This window comes from Orcinus orca, chromosome 15 (assembly GCF_937001465.1).
Source record: "Orcinus orca chromosome 15, mOrcOrc1.1, whole genome shotgun sequence".
NCBI classification, from domain to species: domain Eukaryota; kingdom Metazoa; phylum Chordata; class Mammalia; order Artiodactyla; family Delphinidae; genus Orcinus; species Orcinus orca.
The window spans coordinates 59,306,388-59,325,181 of NC_064573.1; the positions used below are offsets into that span (position 1 = coordinate 59,306,388).

At 46.2% G+C, this 18,794-nt stretch overlaps 1 protein-coding gene across 8 annotated transcripts in view; it reads left to right on the forward strand.

Moving 5' to 3' along the window:
* Window positions 1–18,794, forward strand: part of MTCL1 (microtubule crosslinking factor 1) — a 122,890-nt gene that overhangs the window by 84,442 nt on the left and 19,654 nt on the right. For 7 of the 8 annotated variants that reach the window (XM_049698265.1, XM_049698264.1, XM_049698260.1 and 4 more), the window contains 3 exons: window positions 4,205–4,435; window positions 5,645–5,842; window positions 17,260–17,427. In XM_049698265.1, the coding sequence (XP_049554222.1) occupies window positions 4,205–4,435; window positions 5,645–5,842; window positions 17,260–17,427 (597 nt within the window). Of the gene's footprint in view, window positions 1–1,350; window positions 1,474–4,204; window positions 4,436–5,644; window positions 5,843–17,259; window positions 17,428–18,794 lie in introns of all 8 variants that reach the window. The other variant, XM_049698266.1, reaches the window with a different exon arrangement.

The window sequence follows — 18,794 nt, forward strand, 5'->3', positions numbered from 1 at the left end:
GCAAACAGGACAAAAAAGTAAGTTGTACTGTAAAAGAGCCCACATATTAAAAAAGAATAGAACTTTTAGAAATGAGAAATTAGTCATTGGGGTAAATTCGAGATGTAGAGAAATACCCCTCTTCAGAGAGAACCCCAGACTCTGCCTAGTAGATATAAAAGGCTGCAGTAATAATACCTAGTAACCAGCAAAGTACAGAGGCATTTACGTTCTCAGTAGTTCTTGAGTCTCTTGAAAAGAGGATGACCTTAAATCTCTAGCTTTCAAACATTTTATCTCAAAGTGGTGAGTTCCCAGTGTCTCTGATATTCGGTCTCCATCCTTCTTTCTGTAAATTCTCTTGTAGTCAACCCTGTGCTAGGGCAAGTGCTCTGCTCTTTTATTGTCTGCATTTCCTACTCTTGGGATGTGATCTTCACTCATGACGATCCAGGCAACACCAGCTTATATCAGAGGAGAACAACGGTACCCTCGGTGAGAAACAACAGATGAGTTAAATGTAATCACAATGAACTAGCGAAGTGACAACTGTTTTTCTTGCAACAGACCACTCTAATCCCCAGCTTTATAAATCACCTATCTTCACGCAGCAGAAACCAGTGAGTAGCACGGCACGCCTCAATTTTAATGATGACTGAGATTTTCAATATGACACCGTTTCCATCTCTGAAAAACATTTCAAAAGGAGAAGCTCGGCCATTTGCACATAAAAGATGGATTTTACCAATAACAATTATGTTAAAGATTCCTTTAAGTATTTTAACCTAAAATGTAGCAAGCAGATCTTACGTAGCTCCTCCAAGGCACCGTGTGTGTCTGTTTGGCGAAGGAGCCCCAGGCCGGTTACCCAGAGCATCCTGGGTGGGAATGTGAGGAGGAAAGACAGGCCTCCCATGGGGCAGGGAAGACTCTAACAGGAAAGTGTACGAACTCATTAACTATGCAACTGAGAGGCACACGTGAACTTGGGCAGTGAATCTACGAGACCGTGTGTGAGGGGGTCATGCTTGACCATCAGGACTGCCAGCTCAGGCGCCACCAGCATTTAAAAAGCCATCTCGAAGCTGCTATGGGGGCTGCCTCCTCTCGGCCTGGTTTGTCTTACCGTGGTGGCTGAAGCTCAAGTGATGGGTACCGCTTACCCACCTGTCTGCTGGGGTGAGAGATGCAGGGCAGGCGGAGCCCAGGTGAGGCACTGGGGGAGCTGCCGAGAGTCACTCCTCTGCCGCCGCGGCCACGCGTGCCATGTCACTCCACGTGCGTCCCTGCCTTGTGCACGTTTGTCCTGTGTCTTCAGCTCAGACCGAGTTCTTGCTGCCACTAAACCCCTTCCTTTGTCCCACCAATCAGCTCAGGGGCTCCCCCGTTTTACCTGAACAGAGTGTATCGATAAAGGAGCTGCAGGGTCAGCTTGCGCAGGTGGCCAGACGGCATCAAGAGGAGGCAGAGAGATTTACAGACACCATCCGGCAGGTAAATACGGACCACGGCTCAGCACCACCTTCTCTGTCTGCAGGGCCCCTCGAGAGAGAGACAGAGAGGGAGAGGGAGAGAGAACGAACAAGAGGTGTTTTATAAGGACTCTGTCTCCCGCACAGGCTGGGCAGCCTGGGCTCGGGGCTGCAGGGCCTGTGGAAGGGACATCCCTTCAAGCTGCCCCCTGGGGATCTCATAAAGATCACACTATCTCCCTCCCTGCTCGAAAGCATGCACTTCCATGCTGACATTGTGGTCTCGGGAAGGTCTTCCTAACATCTAAACTTTCCTGCAGCCAGACCAGCAAAGCAAAGTAAGGGCCCTAAACGCCGGACATTAAAGCGTGTCCATAACTTTCACTGTCCTGCAGATTGATATGTTTTGTCAGTATTAGGTTAATTTTCTGAGAGAAACATTAACAATTCACCCACTGTTTTCAGAAAGCTGCCGGTTAACTGAGCTGTGGCCTTATCAGCTCTTTCAGCTGTTGTAGAGTAACCTGTTCCTGGCCCCTGATCCCTCATCCACTCAGTCCTTCCCTAGAGTTCCTAGGAGACGGACTTCACTGCCCACGGGCCTCCGAGGACCATCCAGTTCCTGCCACCCCGGATCTACTTGAGTTGTAAACAGACACCCAGGCTCGGAATTGCCGTGGCTGCCGCTTTCTGTATTTGTTCTTGAGAGAGATCTGTATCTCGAAAACCAAAAACCAGTTGATCTTGAAATGGCACCGTGGTATTTTAAATGCATGTCCTATGCAAAATAAGGTACCTGTGTATCCAAGAACTTATTTTGGCAAGGAATGTGCGTTACACCAAAGCCCCGTGTTGCTGTGGTCGTGCTTATCTAAATGGGTCAAAAAACTGATTAAGGGAGCCCCTTCTGCACCTTGCCACGCAGAGCCGAGCCGGGTACCCTCCTTTACCACTAGACGTGCACCCCTTTTTAAAAGTTACATTTATAGGTCAAGTTTCATGTATTATTAGGTAATACGAAATAATGTTCCTTCTGTAAAGGGTAAATTCCTACGTAATTTAACTTTTTTGCATTGCACCAGAAATCATGTTTGAGTGAATTTATCCCTGCAGACACCGTTAGCAGAATGGCAGGGTCCCAGGTGTTTCTGGTACTTGGATTCAGGATAAAGGGGTGGGTGTGAAGAGTCTCCCAGTCCTCAGTTGGAGGTGGAGAGATGGCATCTAGGCTTGTTCAGAGGGGAATGGAAGGGGTCCCCTCACCTCCCCGAGGGTAGAGGACCAGAACTCTGCGACTTGGGAAGTGTGTGGGGTCCTGGAGGAGAGGTCAGAGCCAGCAAGTCAGGAAGGGTCGTTTCCAGGAGGTTAGGGATGAAAAGACCAAGAGAACAGTCCCTTCCCAGGGCTGCGCCTCCAGCGGCCAATCCTGGGGCCCCTCTGGGGCACCCGCCATGCACTGGGCGCTGCACAGCATGAGTTAGCGGCACTCAGCAGCTGAAACTTTACCAGGGTCAGTCGATAGCCTAAGATAACACAAAAATAAATTGCAGACACTGGATTTCCAGCAACTGCGCTGACGCTTCGTCACTCCGTCCTGTCCTGCATCCACAGGGGAGCGAGCCGGTGGTGGGACTCAGGGCTGCTGAGAGCGTGAATGAAATCGCCAGTGCTTTACGTTATCCCAGCTTCAGGTGCAAACTCAGTCTGGTATCACGACAGTGGCCATGCAAGTGATCGCATAGCCCAGGGCCTCACAGAGCGGCCTCGCTGGTCACCGGCCTTTAGCACGTCAGTCAGACCTGTGTCGACCTCAGGCAGCCACAGTCGTGCTCCCATGGTCCCATGGCTTCTGAGCACCCATCAAGTTCTTCAGGGAAACAAAACCAAACCCACCCATTGGCTTTTGGCACAAGAGGGGGTATTAGGTTAGGATAACGATAAGGCTGGCGCTCTAACCCTCTCTTTGGTCTGTGCAACAGAAAGCTTTCACCCCAGGTATCACTTTAGCTACTAGTGATGTTATTCCTGTGCCCTTATCTGTAAGTTAAGATTTTATTCACACCCTTTTGCTTAGTCATTATTGACACGTAACAGTTGTTTCCCGCTTGGAAGAGTGTCTGTACCCATGTGGAAAAGGCAGCAACTAACATAGTGATGGAAAACGTTTCTTTCCCAGCAATGCTTTTGTTTCCCTGAGTGTCGCCCATACCTGGTAGGAAGGTGAGGTCTCAAGCGTGGAAGTAGCTTGTCGGTCTTTCCTGTGCACTCACCCTGTGTGCAGTCTAGTACTAGCTTGTCCTCTTTCTGTCAGGGGCTGTGGGGACCACAGGGCCCAGGAAGTCAAGGGGAAGGATTCCCCCTTGCTCGGCCTCGACAACTGCAATCTGCCTTGGGTACCAGCCCCTGTGTGGAAGGCAAACGGGGTCTGCATATAAGTCAGCTGTGAGCCCTCTCTCCAAGAGAGAGTTCTCCTGACGGAGTTTAGAAACATCTAAAAACACCGCGAGAGACTCCATAATGAAAACTGATCCTGACACGTCCCCTTGAAAGAGCACTTGCTTCTGAATCAGAAAACGCTCGAGGTTTTGTAAATAGCGAACCTCTCAAGGAGTTTACTGAACGTGGGGGAGCTGCTGCGTTTCACGTCCCACGTGCAGAATGACACGGATTGGATGGCAGTTTGCAGAGACCCTCGGTTTGGGTGCCAGGTCGGGACAGGTACCCGTGACACCGTCTCTTTTCTTCCGTTCAAGGTGGAGGAGGGGCACCTGTGTGCCCTGCGGCGGCGGGAGCTGGAGGTGCACAGCCTGGCCCTGCAGAACTCGCTGCAGGAGCAGACCTGGAGTGACGAGAGGTACTTGATGCAGCGGGAGCTATGCTCCCTGAAGCAGAACATCTTCCTTTTCTACGTCAAACTCAGGTGGCTGCTGAAACACTGGCGGCAAGGGAAGCAGGCGGAGGAGGACGCAGAGGATTTCACGGAGGTACCTCTGCCGGGGGAGTTCCTTTCCTTTGCATCTGTTTTGCTCTTGCTCCCACCCCCAGCCAGGCCCTGCTGTCCTCCCTCCCCCGACATGTACAGTCATGTTCTGCTGTTTCAGAGTATTTTGTCAAGTCTAATCCAGGCAGTGGAAATGCAGTGGGTTGTCCGTGCTGCCCTTTGACCTCATTTTAAGAGCATGCTGGTCTGTAACATCATCTTGCAGACAAGTGTTGCTGCTGTGTCTTTTGTTGCTGATAGATGAATTCGTTAGTTACCACCGAGAGATTTGTGGAATGTCCTTATCGGTTCATTCCACAGTGATGGTTTGTAAAACCTAGTTCTAACTTGTTCTCTCTCCTTTCCATTTCAGTTTTTGGTCCTAAATGCCAGAGCCCGTTCTGCCAGTGCAGTTTCATACGGTCTCTCTGAGCTCCAGGGGGTACTTTCTTGCCACCTCTGAAATCTGTATACGCTTCCTTCTTATGCCTCAATTCACAGATTCACAACAGAACCAGAACTGAGTTATTTGCTTTCTGATTTTTATTGATTAAGGCGGAGTGACCTCCAGCTCTGCAGGCTCCTCCTTGGCCTTGCTCTCTGGTGAACCCAGGGCTGGAGCCGCTGGTGTCCATTTGCTCTGGACATCCGTGCCCCTGGCTACCTTGTCGGCTGCTTTCAGGGCTCTGTGACTGTTGGTTCCTTTTAGCCCCTAAACACCTTTCCTCTGCCTCCTACTCTCACAAACAGTGTATGCAATTTTAGGACACCCTATGAATGGGAAGATACAGTGATGCTCTTGCCTCAGGGTGAAGCATGTCTTCAAAAACGAATTCAACCTGCTTTCAAATAGCCATGACCTAGAAAACCACCATTAAGCAGAACCTAGTAATAGTTGTAAAGTTTTCTGTTGATCAGTACTTTAGAGTTCCTCCTCCTCTCATTTATAAAACTGTTAACTGTGAGCAGTAATAATTTATAAATAGTAATATTTCTAATCTCTTCTAATAAACCTGGGCACCCACTCTATGAAATTTAAATGGAGAAAGTAGCCAATGAGTGCCATGGCCAGAATGAGCCTGTTAGGGGAAAGGGCTGAGAAGCAAAGACATGATAACCCCTGTAGTGGGTAATTATCCTCAAACACTAAAAATCAGGCTTCAGGGCAAAAGGATTCGGGTGGAGCTGTGATCACCCCCTCCTGCCGTTTCAGAGCGAGCTTCCAGAGACCTTCCACAGGCTTGGGGAGCCTGGCGTTCAGGAGGATGCGAAGGTGGACGGTCCAGACCCAGATGACGACGGTCCAGGCTGTGGCTTTTCCCTGGGGGAGCATCCTCCACAGTTTGGTGTGCAGATCGGTGACCACGGATCACGGCTGCAGCCCACAGACGGGGGACAGCTCCACAGGCAGGTGGGTGCCCACGCCGGGGAGAGGAGACCCCTAGTCTGTCTGTCATCAGTTCACGTGCTGTTGTTCGCAGGGCAGAAAGGTCCTGTTTATTTGGCTTATTCACATAAATAAGGACACGATAAGGTCACATGGATTGTGTCCCCTGAAGGCCAGCGAATGTACCTCAGCAGGAAGAGAAAACAGTATGGGATGGAGTAGCCTGTGCCTTATAAAGGTTGACCATTCTTCCAAGGAGGAAGTACCATGACCATGGCCAGAAAAGGAGCTTAGGGCTTTGCTGTCGTCTGCTGAGTGGGCATCGGCACCATCACTAAACTGGCACCATAACGCACAGGAGGAAAGACACAACAAGTTTGGTTTTTTTAATCCCCAAACATGTATAAAGTGTTTCAGGATCTTTTTAAGCCACATGAAACATAATGTCCCAAATAAAAATATTTGACGACACTTGGAAAAAAAATGAAAGCGTGTGTAGAGAGGTGGGATTTCAGTGTAGAACCTTAATTATTAGTGCTGCCAAACGCCCCATTCATTTGTATAAGCAGACAGGCCCACAGGCCCTGCTGAATAAGCCAAAAGATACCATGGCCCCCAGAGTTTTTGCGCTTTTCTACGAAACGGCAGCCGTAGAGGGTTTGGAGTGCTGAGGTCCTGTGAGACTAAGGCTTTCTCGCTCCTGGGCATCATGGCCTGAGTCCCTCCTGACCCTGTGTTGCTTCCTTGAGGGTCCGGCAAGTAGAGCCTGGCTCCGGGGGGAGGCGCAGGGCGGGGTGGCCCCCGGACACAGCTGCAGCTGCTCCGCCACAGGCGTTTGGGTGCTCCCTGAGCACACACCGGGCTCCACAGCTGCGGCCCCTCCCTCTGCCCAGAGCCTCAGGGCATCAAGGGGGAGAGGAATGGCAGCAGAACCTAGGCTCTGATCCAGAGGAGGAAAGTGGCGACGTCTGAGCTCAGGCCTGGGGGAGTGTGCCTTTCGCCTACTGCTTTCTCTCCGTGTACAACTGAGGTTTTCACAACTGAAGACCTGATTTCTACACATACTCATCCACCCTTCATTTTTCCCAGAATAATATGAGTCAAGAAAGAGGTTATACTTTCAGATGAATTTTTAATTACCGTTATTAGGAAGTTTGTCATTAGGCCAGTGTCCATGGGGAGATTTTTAGCTCATGGAATGTGTTTTCCGGCAAAGATCCAGTTAGAAAATAAAATGCTACTTTGCAGAAACATCCTCTAAAATCTACCAGTTTTATCATTTTTAAAAGCGATGTTGTCACTCAGTCCTATGAAGTATCTGTGATTAATTCACATAGTATTCCTCAATTGCCATTTAGCCACAAACCCACTGCCTCTGAGGGCGCCTGTTGGGTGTTTCCCACGCGTGCATCCAAATGCTTTGGGAGGGGGGGAGGAAAACAATGTAACACATCTGGTTTCCCAAACAACAGTCATGGAAAATCTTCCCCGTGAGATGGAAAATTATGGAAAGTCACTCAGCTGGAACCTCCTGTTCAGTGTATTTTAACATCCTCTCTCTTTGCTGCCGCCTCCTTCCAACATTCACTTCTCAGCTCTTCTGCTTGGAATGGACCAGTGAGTCTCCACTTTGCATGGTGCGGGGCAGGGGCAGAGGCTGTGGATGGGCTAACAGGGCGGCTTCCAGATGCCAGATTCAGATCTGCCGTTACTGGACCCGTCTGCCCATGGCAGTCAAGTGCACGCGGACGGCCAGCCGTCCGTCCGAGGACACAAGATTAATGAGCTCCACCGCAACGACAGCTGGCTCGCCGGGAGTGCACGTTCCCGGGGAGGAGGTTTGTCCGCCCTGTTGCGGAGTGGGTACCAGCCAGGCAGCCCGGATGCAAGAGCCGAGCATGTGTCTCTAGGGAGGTGCCCCGCAGAGCTGCACCTTCTCAGAAACTCCCAAGAGAGCCTCCCAAGGTGATAAGCAGAGTGGGAAACGTGGCCTGACTTCTTTCCCAAGGATAACTTAGCAAGTAACAGAATTTCCCAGGCCTCGCTTGGTGTCATACTGAACATTCTTACAGTTAAACACAGTGGATGGCAACATTTATCATGTCAAATGAGGGGGAAAAAAATTACATGTACCGAGTTGACCTTGGAAATAGTTGATAAAAAACCACCAGATTGGAAAATGTTTGGCTCTGTGAACATTCCCCACTGACTGATGGTGCGGCAGGGACCCGACTGTCCTGGGAGCAGTGAGCACTTCCAGCTCGCCCAGCCTTCGAGGAAGGGCCCAGGCTGGGATGAGCTCCAAGACGCCCGCCACTGCATTAAGCTTCTGAGGCCAGAACTGCTATGGCTATGTATGCATTTCATACTTATTAGTAAGTCCTGAAATCAGGTTTTTAAACACAGGATGGTTAATAGGGCCAGAAGTATGACCTTGGGGTTCCAATAGCCAATCTTCCCAGAATTGGATTAATTAAAAGAGAAGTTACTTTTTCATTCAAGGCTGTGACCTAATACTCTCTTTTCTTTTTTTTTTTTTTTTACATCTTTACTGGAGTATAATTGCTTTACAATGGTGTGTTAGTTTCTTCTTTATAACAAAGTGAATCAGTTATACATATACATATGTGTCCATGTCTCTTCCCTCTTGCGTCTCCCTCCCTCCCACCCACCCTATCCCACCCCTCTAGGTGGTCACAAAGCACCGAGCTGATCTCCCTGTGCTACGTGGCTGCTTCCCATTAACTATCTATTTTGTGTTTGGTAGTGTATATATGTCCATGCCGCTCTCTCACTTCTTCCCAGCTTACCCTTCCCCCTCCCCGTGTCCTCTAGTAGGTCAGCGTCTTTATTCCCGTCTTGCCCCTAGGTTCCTCATGACCATTTTCTTTTAGATTCCATATATATGTGTAAGCATACAGTACTTGTTTTTCTCTTTCTGACTTACTTCACTCTGTATGACAGACTTTAGGTCCATCCACCTCACCACAAATAACTCAATTTCGTTTTTTTATGGCTGAGTAATATCCCATTGTATATATGTGCCACATCTTCTTTATCCATTCATCTGTCGATGGACACTTAAGTTGCTTCCATGTCCTGGCTATTGTAAACAGTGCTGCAATGAACATTGTGGTACATGACTCTTTTTGAATTACGGTTTTCTCAGGGTATATGCCCAGTAGTGAGATTGCTGGGTCGTATGGTAGTTCCGTTTTTAGTTTTTTAAGGAACCTCCGTACTGTTCTCCATAGTGGCTGTATCAATTTACATTCCCACCAACAGTGCAAGAGGGTTCCCTTTTCTCCACACCCTCTCCACCGTTTATTGTTTGTAGATTTTTTGATGATGGCCATTCTGACCGGTGTGAGGTGACACCGCATGGTAGTTTTGATTTGCATTTCTCTAATGATTAGTGATGTTGAGCGTCCTTTCACGTGTTTGTTGGTAGTCTGTATATCTTTGGAGAAATGTCTATTTAGGTCTTCTGCCCGTTTTTGGATTGGGTTGTTTGCTTCTTTGATATTGAGCTGCATGAGCTGCTTGTAAATTTTGGAGATTAATCCTTTGTCAGTTGCTTCATTTGCAAATATTTTATCCCGTTCTGGGGGTTGTCTTTTCGTCTTGCTTATGGTTTCCTTTGCTGTGCAAAAGCTTTTAAGTTTCATTAGGTCCCATTTGTTTTTGTTTTTATTTCCATTTCTCTAGGAGGTGGGTCAAAAAGGATCTTGCTGTGATTTATGTCCTAGAGTGTTCTCCCTATGTTTTCCTCTAAGAGTTTTATAGTGTCTGGCCTTACATTTAGGTTTTTAATCCATTTTGAGTTTATTTTTGTGTATGGTGTTAGGGAGTGTTCTAATTTCATTCTTTTACATGGAGCTGTCCAGTTTTCCCAGCACCACTTATTGAAGAGGCTGTCTTTTCTCCATTGTATATTCTTGCCTCCTTTATCAAAAATAAGGTGACCATATGTGCGTGGGTTTATCTCTGGGTTTTCTATCCTGTTCCATTGATCTGTATTTCTGTTTTTGTGCCAGTACCATACTGTCTTGATTACTGTAGCTTTGGAGTATAGTCTGAAGTCGGGAGGCTGATTCCTCCAGCTCTGTTTTTTTTCGTTCTCAAGATTGCTTTGGCTATTTGGGGTCTTTGTGTTTCCATACAAATTGTGAAATTTTTTGTTCCAGTTCTGTGAATAATGCCATTGGTAGCTTGATACGGATTGCACTGAATCTGTAGATTGCTTTGGGTAGTATAGTCATGGTATATCTCTCCATCTGTTTGTATCATCTTTAATTTCTTTCATCAGTGTCTTATAGTTTTCTGCATACAGGTCTTTTGTCTCCTTAGGTAGGTTTATTCCTAGGTATTTTATTCCTTTTGTTGCAATGGTAAATGGGAGTGTTTCCTTAATTTCTTTCAGCTTTTTCATCATTAGTGTATAGCAATGCAAGAGATTTCTTTGCATTAATTTTGTATCATTCATTGATAAGCTCTATTAGTTTTCTGGTAGATTCTTTAGGATTCTCTATGTATAGTATCATGTCATCTGCAAACAGTGACAGCTTTACTTCTTCTTTTCCAATTTGGATTCCTTTTATTTCTTTTTCTTCTCTGATTGCTGTGGCTAAAACTTCCAAAACTATGTTGAATAATAGTGGTGAGAGTGGACAACCTTGTCTTGTTCCTGATCTTAGAGGAAATAGTTTCAGTTTTTCACCACTGAGAACGATGTTGGCTGTGGATTTGTCATATATGGCCTTTATTATGTTGAGGTAAGTTCCCTCTATGCCTACTTTCTGGAGAGTTTTTGTCATAAATCGGTGTTGAATTTTTGTCAAAAGCTTTTTCTGCATCTGTTGAGATGACCATATGGTTTTTCTCCTTCAGTTTGTTAATATGGTGTATCCCATTGATTGATTTGCGTATCCCTGCATTCCTGGGATAAAACCCACTTGATCATGGTGTATGATCCTTTTAATGTGCTGTTGGATTCTGTTTGCTAGTATCTTGTTGAGGATTTTTGCATCTGTGTTCATCAGTGATATTGGCCTGTAGTTTCCTTTCTTTGTGACATCTTTGTCTTGTTTTGGTATCAGGGTGATGGTGGCCTCGTAGAATGAGTTTGGGAGTGTTCCTTCCTCTGCTATATTTTGGAAGAGTTTGAGAAGGACAGGTGTTATCTCTTCTCTAAATGTCTGATAGAATTCGCCTGTGAAGCCATCTGGTCCTGGGCTTTCGTTTGTTGGAAGAGTTTTAATCACAGTCTCAATTTCAGGGCTTGTGATTGGTCTGTTTGTATTTTCTATTTCTTCCTGGTTCAGTCTCAGAAGGTTGTGCTTTTCCAATGATTTGTCCATTTCTTCCAGATTATCCATTTTATTGGCATAGAGTTGCTTGTAGTAACCTCTCATGATCCTTTGTATTTCTGCACTGTCAGTTGTTACTTCTCCTTTTTCATTTCTAATTCTGTTGATTTGAGTCTTCTCCCTTTTTTTCTTGATGAGTCTGGCTAATGGTTTATCAATTCTGTTTATCTTCTCAAAGAATGAGCTTTTGGTTTTATCGATCTTTGCTGTTGTTTCCTTCATTTCTTTTTCATTTATTTCTGATCTGGTAAAGCATCTAAGTGTAAATGTGGAGAACCTAAACTTCAGAGCATGATCTAATGCAATTATGTTTCATGTTCAAGTCTTCCTTCAACTGCCCCTGGTCACTGAGGAGGCTGACCAGGGATCCAGCCTGAGGACCGGGTAGAATCTGCTCCCCTGGACCTTTGCTAGTGACTCAGGACCCATTTTCAGTATAGGGCCTTTGGGGGCTGCCCTAGGTCAAAGCCAGCCTTTCCCCTGTAGACAGAATGCCTTTGGCTCCAGGACTTCCTGGACTTGGACTCACCTGGTGCCCAGCATCCCACTTGCTGGCAGCCCACCCTTTCTGCTCTGCCCAAGATGCAAAAACTTCCGGAAAGAGCACTTCTGCACATCAGACCTGTGATCTGCCCTGATTTAATTTTTGAAATAAGCAAGTGCTCCACTGGAGCCTAGGTAGCTTTTATCTTTCATTTGTGTATGCTGCACCAGATTTATTCTTCAGACTCTTCAACATTATAACCTTGCCTAGGAGACATGCAACTCTGTATGAAAGGAACCAGACCAGAGCTTAAGGTTAGGAAACACTTTATTCTTGCTGTGTATTCTGTTTGTTTGTTTCTATTACTGTGAAAATAGTATGTGCAGGACGTGGAGGGTCACAGTACCAAAGGGTACCCAAGGAAATACTCTCTTGGCCCCAGTTCCACTTCGCAGAGCTAACTGTGGCCGGCAGTTTGCGACGTATCTTTCAGAGAGTGGCAGGAGATCTAAATACGCTAAGAAGCTTGCTAAGAAGCTCATTGTTCCCATCTGGCCACTTGACTTTCATCAGACCTGCCCTTGTTTCTTTGAAGTCTTCGGGCGACAGCTCTGGGTTTGTACGTTATTCAACCTACATCTATTTGTTCTCTCACACACCCACCTTTATTCCCCAGAGGCTCTTGGTGAAAATGATGGTGACCTGCAGGCACGGAGCCTGCACGGCCCAGACCACCTGGTGTATCCTCAGCCAGTGAACACAGGAGTTCTGTCCATAGATGAGTCCATCATCTCTGCAAACTTCCATCATAGATTATATTTTCACGGCCAGTCTTCAATGACTGGTTCTCTTTTATCTGTGGGGGATGAGGGTTTTAGAAAAGAATCTTAATCTGAATGTAACAATGAAGGTAGGAATGACAAATGGCTTATCTGTTAAAATGTTGCTGGATGTGTAACTGTATCCTTTCTGGCTAATCTCAGTAGAGGACTTGTCTTGGGGCTCCTGCTGGTGGAAGGGTTATTTTATTTTGAACCTGGAGGAGGCCCCTCTCTTTATATGTATCAAGTAGGAACTATGCATGCCTGTGTTGGGGGTCGGGGCAGCCACCACAGCATTCCAGAACTCTCTGCCCAAGTGAGTAGGAGGTGGAGGCCAGCACCTCTATTTTGTGACTGGCTTTTTGCGGGTCAGCCCATAGCAGCAGGTCAGTACCTCTGTTCCAACTTTAGATTAAACCCATCTCCAAGTTAATGGCTGTGATGCAGGCAAAGTAGTTGATGGCAGTTTAGCTCTTTCACAGAATTAGATGATGCACATCTTAGAAATCTTAGGCAAAAGTGATTCTCTAAAGTAGCTGGTATTGCCTCACCAATTGGTATGCTACCTTTCTATAAATTTCTTTTTCAGTTTCTATTAATATTTTCTTATGTCCTATAATTGGGTAGCAGTCCTATTGGCTGAAGCCCAACCTTGAACCTGTTATAAGCTTAAAACGTTATAGCACAGTCAAGCTCCTGATGCCAACTTTGGGATTCTTTTAAGCCTTCCCCAAGAGAGAGGAGCTTGGAAGGGCTGAAATGCCCTTAGAATGAGGAAAAGGAAATACTGGAACCATTTTATCCTGTTTCTTTGCAAGAAAACCAACCAGGTGATCTTAAGGAGATCAAAAGGTTGGTCTTTTTAATTGACCACACTTACCAGATATATAAGTTAAAAGGTCGCAGAGCCTTGACCCTGGCACAGAAGGTTCAGAAAGCTCTGTATCCGAGACTTTCACCTGAAGACCTCGAAACGGACCAGAGTCTTGATTCCATTCTCGACTTGATTTGGGTCTTTTTACCAAGAACATAGCCCAGCAAAGGGCCACCACTGAGAGAAAAAGTGAGTGGAGTAACTTCTAGGAATTCTTTCAGGATGGCTCACTATTATTATTTCTCCTGATGTGGGGGGATGGAATTTGCTCCACAGAGATTAGGCATCTTAAAAAAAGAAAAAAAAAAAAAAAAAGCCCGGGTAGGGTATGATGCCAGAACTCACCTATGTTGGTGGGCTTGTCTGGCCTCAGGTGGCACAGGCCTGGATTGCACTCGAGCTCCACACTTCCTCACGGCCAGACAGGTCTCCAGTCACTGTGGTTCCTCCCCTGTAACGCAGGCACGTGACAGTGTGCACTCAGGATAGATGTGAGATGCAAGCAAGGTTCTGTAGGTGAATGACTAACACACCCTGGCCCATTAGAAACCATTAGCATTAGTTACCATCATTGGGTTTTTGTGTGTGTAACAGGATGTGGAAGGATCATGCCCATCTATGGCTCATTCCCCTGGACGTCAGCCCTTGCCATTGTTCTCCAGTGGCAGAGCTAGGCTGGCTGCTTGCCAGGCCACACTGCTGCTCCCGGGTGACTATGGGAACAGGTAGCAAATATCATCAATTCTCTGGGCTCTTGTTCCCTTTGGCCACCCTCACCCCGAAGCAATTTTGAGCTCATTCCATGATGATTAAATATAATACTGGTATAACAGGACATTATGTTGATTACTGTGACCCAAATGTGCATCAAAACATTAAGGCTTAATATTATTTAATCTGATATCTGCTAATGCCAAAAAGTACTTCCTTCCAGAGGAAGCAAATTTTCAATCTGCAAAAGGACTGTCATGTGAACCCTGCTTTCAAGGAGCACAAAGTTCTGGTCCTAATGTTGTCACGGCTGTTTGTTATATGTCTAAGAAGCCCACAGCTGACCACACACAGGACTTGGGCTTCCCAGGGCGTTATTGATAACATATAAGAATTTATTATGTGGTTTTCTGCTTTTTCTAAAGTGAAAATGAGTGATCCACTCCAAAGAGTGGATCAAAATTATTAGTTATTTTATGCTTAAAACTGTTTGACTTGAAAAAAGTAATGATTTTTTTTTAAATTTAAAATCCACAGATGAAGAAATCAAATCTATCATAAACCATATCTAATTTTTCAGCAAACAAATTCTGTACTTAGGGAGATGTGTATTTGTGAAAAGATTGCCGCAACACGTCTTGTCACTCACTTGCACTTCTATCATTTTTAAATACTTTTGGTGTAGAGTTGAAAGGAACTTCTGCATTTATTATCGATACAATTTCACACATTTTATGAACATCTCGTTGAGAATAGAGGTAATTTACTTCTATTCAGATGGTTGGAAAGAACATGTAGGATTTTTAGAATGTTCTCTCTCTGCTGAGTTTTGCCAGTGTTAACTGAATTGCCCTCTTGGTGCCTTTCATCTCAGAGCTAAGAGTGAAAATCGCTGTTCAAGGTGAGAAAAATCAAGGAGCAACAGATGCTAACAAACAGGCCGTTCCACCCAACCAGAGGTCTACTGTATCTAATGTAAAACTCTTCAGATAAACTATGGAGAAAACTATGGTGTTTTCAGTGATAAATCTCATGTTAAGGAATTTCTCTTTTCTAATTCAACTTTATTTAAATCCACACATATATGGGAAGTATCTCAAATTCTTCCCAAATGCAGTTAGCCACTTTTGTATACGTACATGTATGTTTCGTGCACTGACTAGATGCTTTTAGAAGCACAGCTGGCTCTCAGGCTGATGGAGGACAGAAGGCTGATGGGCATGCAGATCCAGGCTGGAGGTCCACTCCTCGCTGCCCCGGCACTGGAGGTTTACCATGTAGCGGATTCTCTGTCTTCCCATATTACAGACAACCTGCCTCTAGCAGGACTGAGAGAGCTTTTATTTCTCCTGCCTCATAAATATACCAAACAGGATTGCCCTGAGACCGGTCTGGGAGCTCGAGATAGGCTTTTAGTGTTTTCTGATGGGAAGAGATGGGCTCGTGTGGCTTTTATCATCCAGGTACCATAATTGATTCAGTGTGTATTAATTCATTTGGCCAAACCTTTCTGGAAAAATGCCCATGCTGAAGCATACTAAGATAGCAATCACAGTTTTGAAATGTGTGTCCAAAGGGCTGGACAGGTTTTAGAAAATATAAAATCTTTTAAGTTAGGTATAAGTAGATTAGTAATAAAAATCCATTCTTCATTTATCAGACCTGTGTGCATGCTTCCCATGAGCTAAGCACTGTCTCCTCCCACAACTTACAGATCTGGGGGACAGGGGAGGAACAGGATAAACAAGTAGGTGCAGTGGTTCTTCCTGCCATTAGTGAGCAGAAAAGAGAGGGGTAGTGATTCTATCTCGGGGACCACGAGGAAGCCTTCACGAACAAGTTAACCATTTACCTTTGGCTTTTTTTCATTTTAACATCTTTATTGGAGTATAATTGCTTTACAGTGGTGTGTTAGTTTCTGCTTTATAGCAAAGTGAATCAGCTATACATATGCATATATCCCCATATCTCCTCCCTTTTGTGTCTCCCTCCCTCCCACCCTCCCTATCCCACCCCTCTAGGTGGTCACAAAGCACCCAGCTGATCTCCCTGTGCTATGCGGCTGCTTCCCACTAGCTATCTACCTTACGTATCTATTTTACGTTTTACGCCACTCTCTCACTTCATCCCAGCTTACCCTTCCTCCTCCCTGTGTCCTCAAGTCCATTCTCTACGTCTGCGTCTTTATTCCTGTCCTATCCCTAGGTTCTTCATAACAAAATTTTTTTTTAGATTCCATATATATATGTTAACATACGGTATTTGTTTTTCTCTTTCTGATTTACTTCACTGTGTATGACAGACTCTGGGTCCATCCACCTCACTACAAATAACTCAATTTCGTTTCTTTTTATGGCTGAGTAATATTCCGTTGTATGTATGTGCCACATCTTCTTTATCCATCCGTTGATGGACACTTAGGTTGCTTCCATGTCCTGGCTATTGTAAACAGAGCTGCAATGAACGTTGTGGTACATGACTCTTTTTGAATCATGGTTTTCTCAGGGTATATGCGCAGTAGTGGGATTGCTGGGTCATATGGTAGTTCTATTTTTAGTTTTTTAAGGAACCTCCATACTGTTCTCCATAGTGGCTGTATCAATTTACATTCCCACCAACAGTGCAAGAGGGTTCCCTTTTCTCCACACTCTCTACCCTTGGCTTTAGTTGTTAAACCTCAAAATTCACCCCCACCCCATGACTATGCTTGTCATATATTGTAATATATGACTTCTTAGTAACGTAACTACAAGTCTGAGTATGACCACCTATGTTGATGAGAGACATGAGCCCTTTATTAATTCCCTTCTGGTTCAACAGCTGGCACTCAAATGACAGCATACATACGTGAGTGTAGGTATCTCGTTATTTCTGCTCAACCAGAGCCGGGACATCTGAAGTCAAGCAGAGTGTCCTGGCAGCCCTGGCTTGGCTCCCCCTGGCCTCCCACAGCTTCCTCCCGTCTCTGATCCAGGTTCCTGTGGCGCTAGCATCCTAATGCAATGAGCCCTTGGCAGCGTCAGCCCCAGAGCCTGCAGGCGACCAGGGAACCCGGCTCTGCCACTAACTGTGCAGATTCCCTCCCACCCACCTTGGAGACAGTCCGGCCCCAGTGCCCTTTTGCTTGCCAGGCTCCTGTCCTCGCCCTTGTGAGATGGCAGAGCCGCCCGGTGTCCCCGCAGGTGGCAGAGAACCAGCCGCTGTTCTGCGCGCTCAAGGCGCTGCTGGAGGAGCTGCGCGTGGAGCTGCGGGAGGACGAACGTGCACGGCGGCGGCTGCAACAACAATATGCCGGCGATAAGGCCTCCTGGGACGTGGAATGGGCCGCGCTCACATGCCGCCTGGAGCAGGTACGGCCGCCAGGGCTCCGCTCCGACCGCGGGGAGGGTCCGGATCCCAGGGCCCTGCCAGGGAAAGAAGGTGCGAGGAGAAAGCCAGGAGCAGCTGCCTCTGCCACCCCAGAGAGTCCCCGCCTTCCCACAGTGCTGTCTTTTCCCTACTATTACCTCTCCCAGATCTAGAACACTGCCCCAACCCAGCAGCATTTCAAACGTAGCGTTTATTTTCCCATTCTGCGTAGAACAAGGTTGTCTCTTTTTATTATTACTAAATTTACTTAAAAGCAAAAAGCGTTCACCCCATTCCCTGCCCTCTTCCCCTGGCAGCCCCCAATCTGTTCCATGCATCTCTGAGCTTGGCTTCATTTAGAATATTTATAGAGTCCTCATATACCAGAAATCATACAGTATTTGTCTTTCTCTGTCTATTTCACTTAGCATAATGCCTTTGGGGTCCATCCATGTTGCTGCAAATGGCATCATTTCATTTTTTCATGGTTGAGTAGTATTCCATTATACAAATGCACCACATCTTTATCTATTCATCTGTCGATGAACACTTACGTTATGCATTATTTCTCGGCTATTGTAAATAGTGCTGCTATGAACATGGGGGATATCTTTGCATTAGTGTTTTCGTTTTCTTCAGGTAACAAGATACCTGAAAACATGTTCTACGTTATTAATCATCAGGGAAATGCAAATCAAAACCACAGTGAGCTGTCACCTCACACCTGCTGGAATGGTTCTTATCAGGAAAACTAGAAATATCAGGTGTTGGGGAAGAGGTGGGGAGAAGGGAGCAAGGCTGTCTTTAGTGCCCCTGAAGCATGGCCAGGGTGAAAAACGTGACCAGAGTGCACTGACAGAATTCAGACAGGGGCAAAGAAAAAGCAGATTGTGGTTTAGTTACCTCTGAAAAAAGGAAATGAATGCTTTCCGTTAGATTTCTCCCAATACCAGAAAAAGCTTGTAGACCTACCTCCCACTACAGCCCTGGAAGTCTGATCAATTTCGGTGTCCTTATTTACATGGAAGGAGCCCGAGGCCCAGAGGAAGCGTGTCGCCTCAGATCACAGAGCCTTTAGTGCAACTGGAGCTGAGAGCAGATTACTGCCTCCACCGCCCACGAGAGAGCAGAGCCTCTCGGAGATTTGAGACCCCAGCCCTGGTCGTTAAGATCGGGCTGAGCCAGGAACGCTGTTTTCTAAGTGCTTTCTCCCTGGAAGTCTTTGAAAGCGGTGTCACTTCCCATGTAGGGTCTGCTCGCTCAGATTGCTTCTCCAGGTTTCTTCCAGCCCCTTGATCACGGTAAGGGAGGAAAGGTCTGCACGTCTTTGAGAATCTATTTTCTAGGCCCTGTTTTGAGGCAAACCATA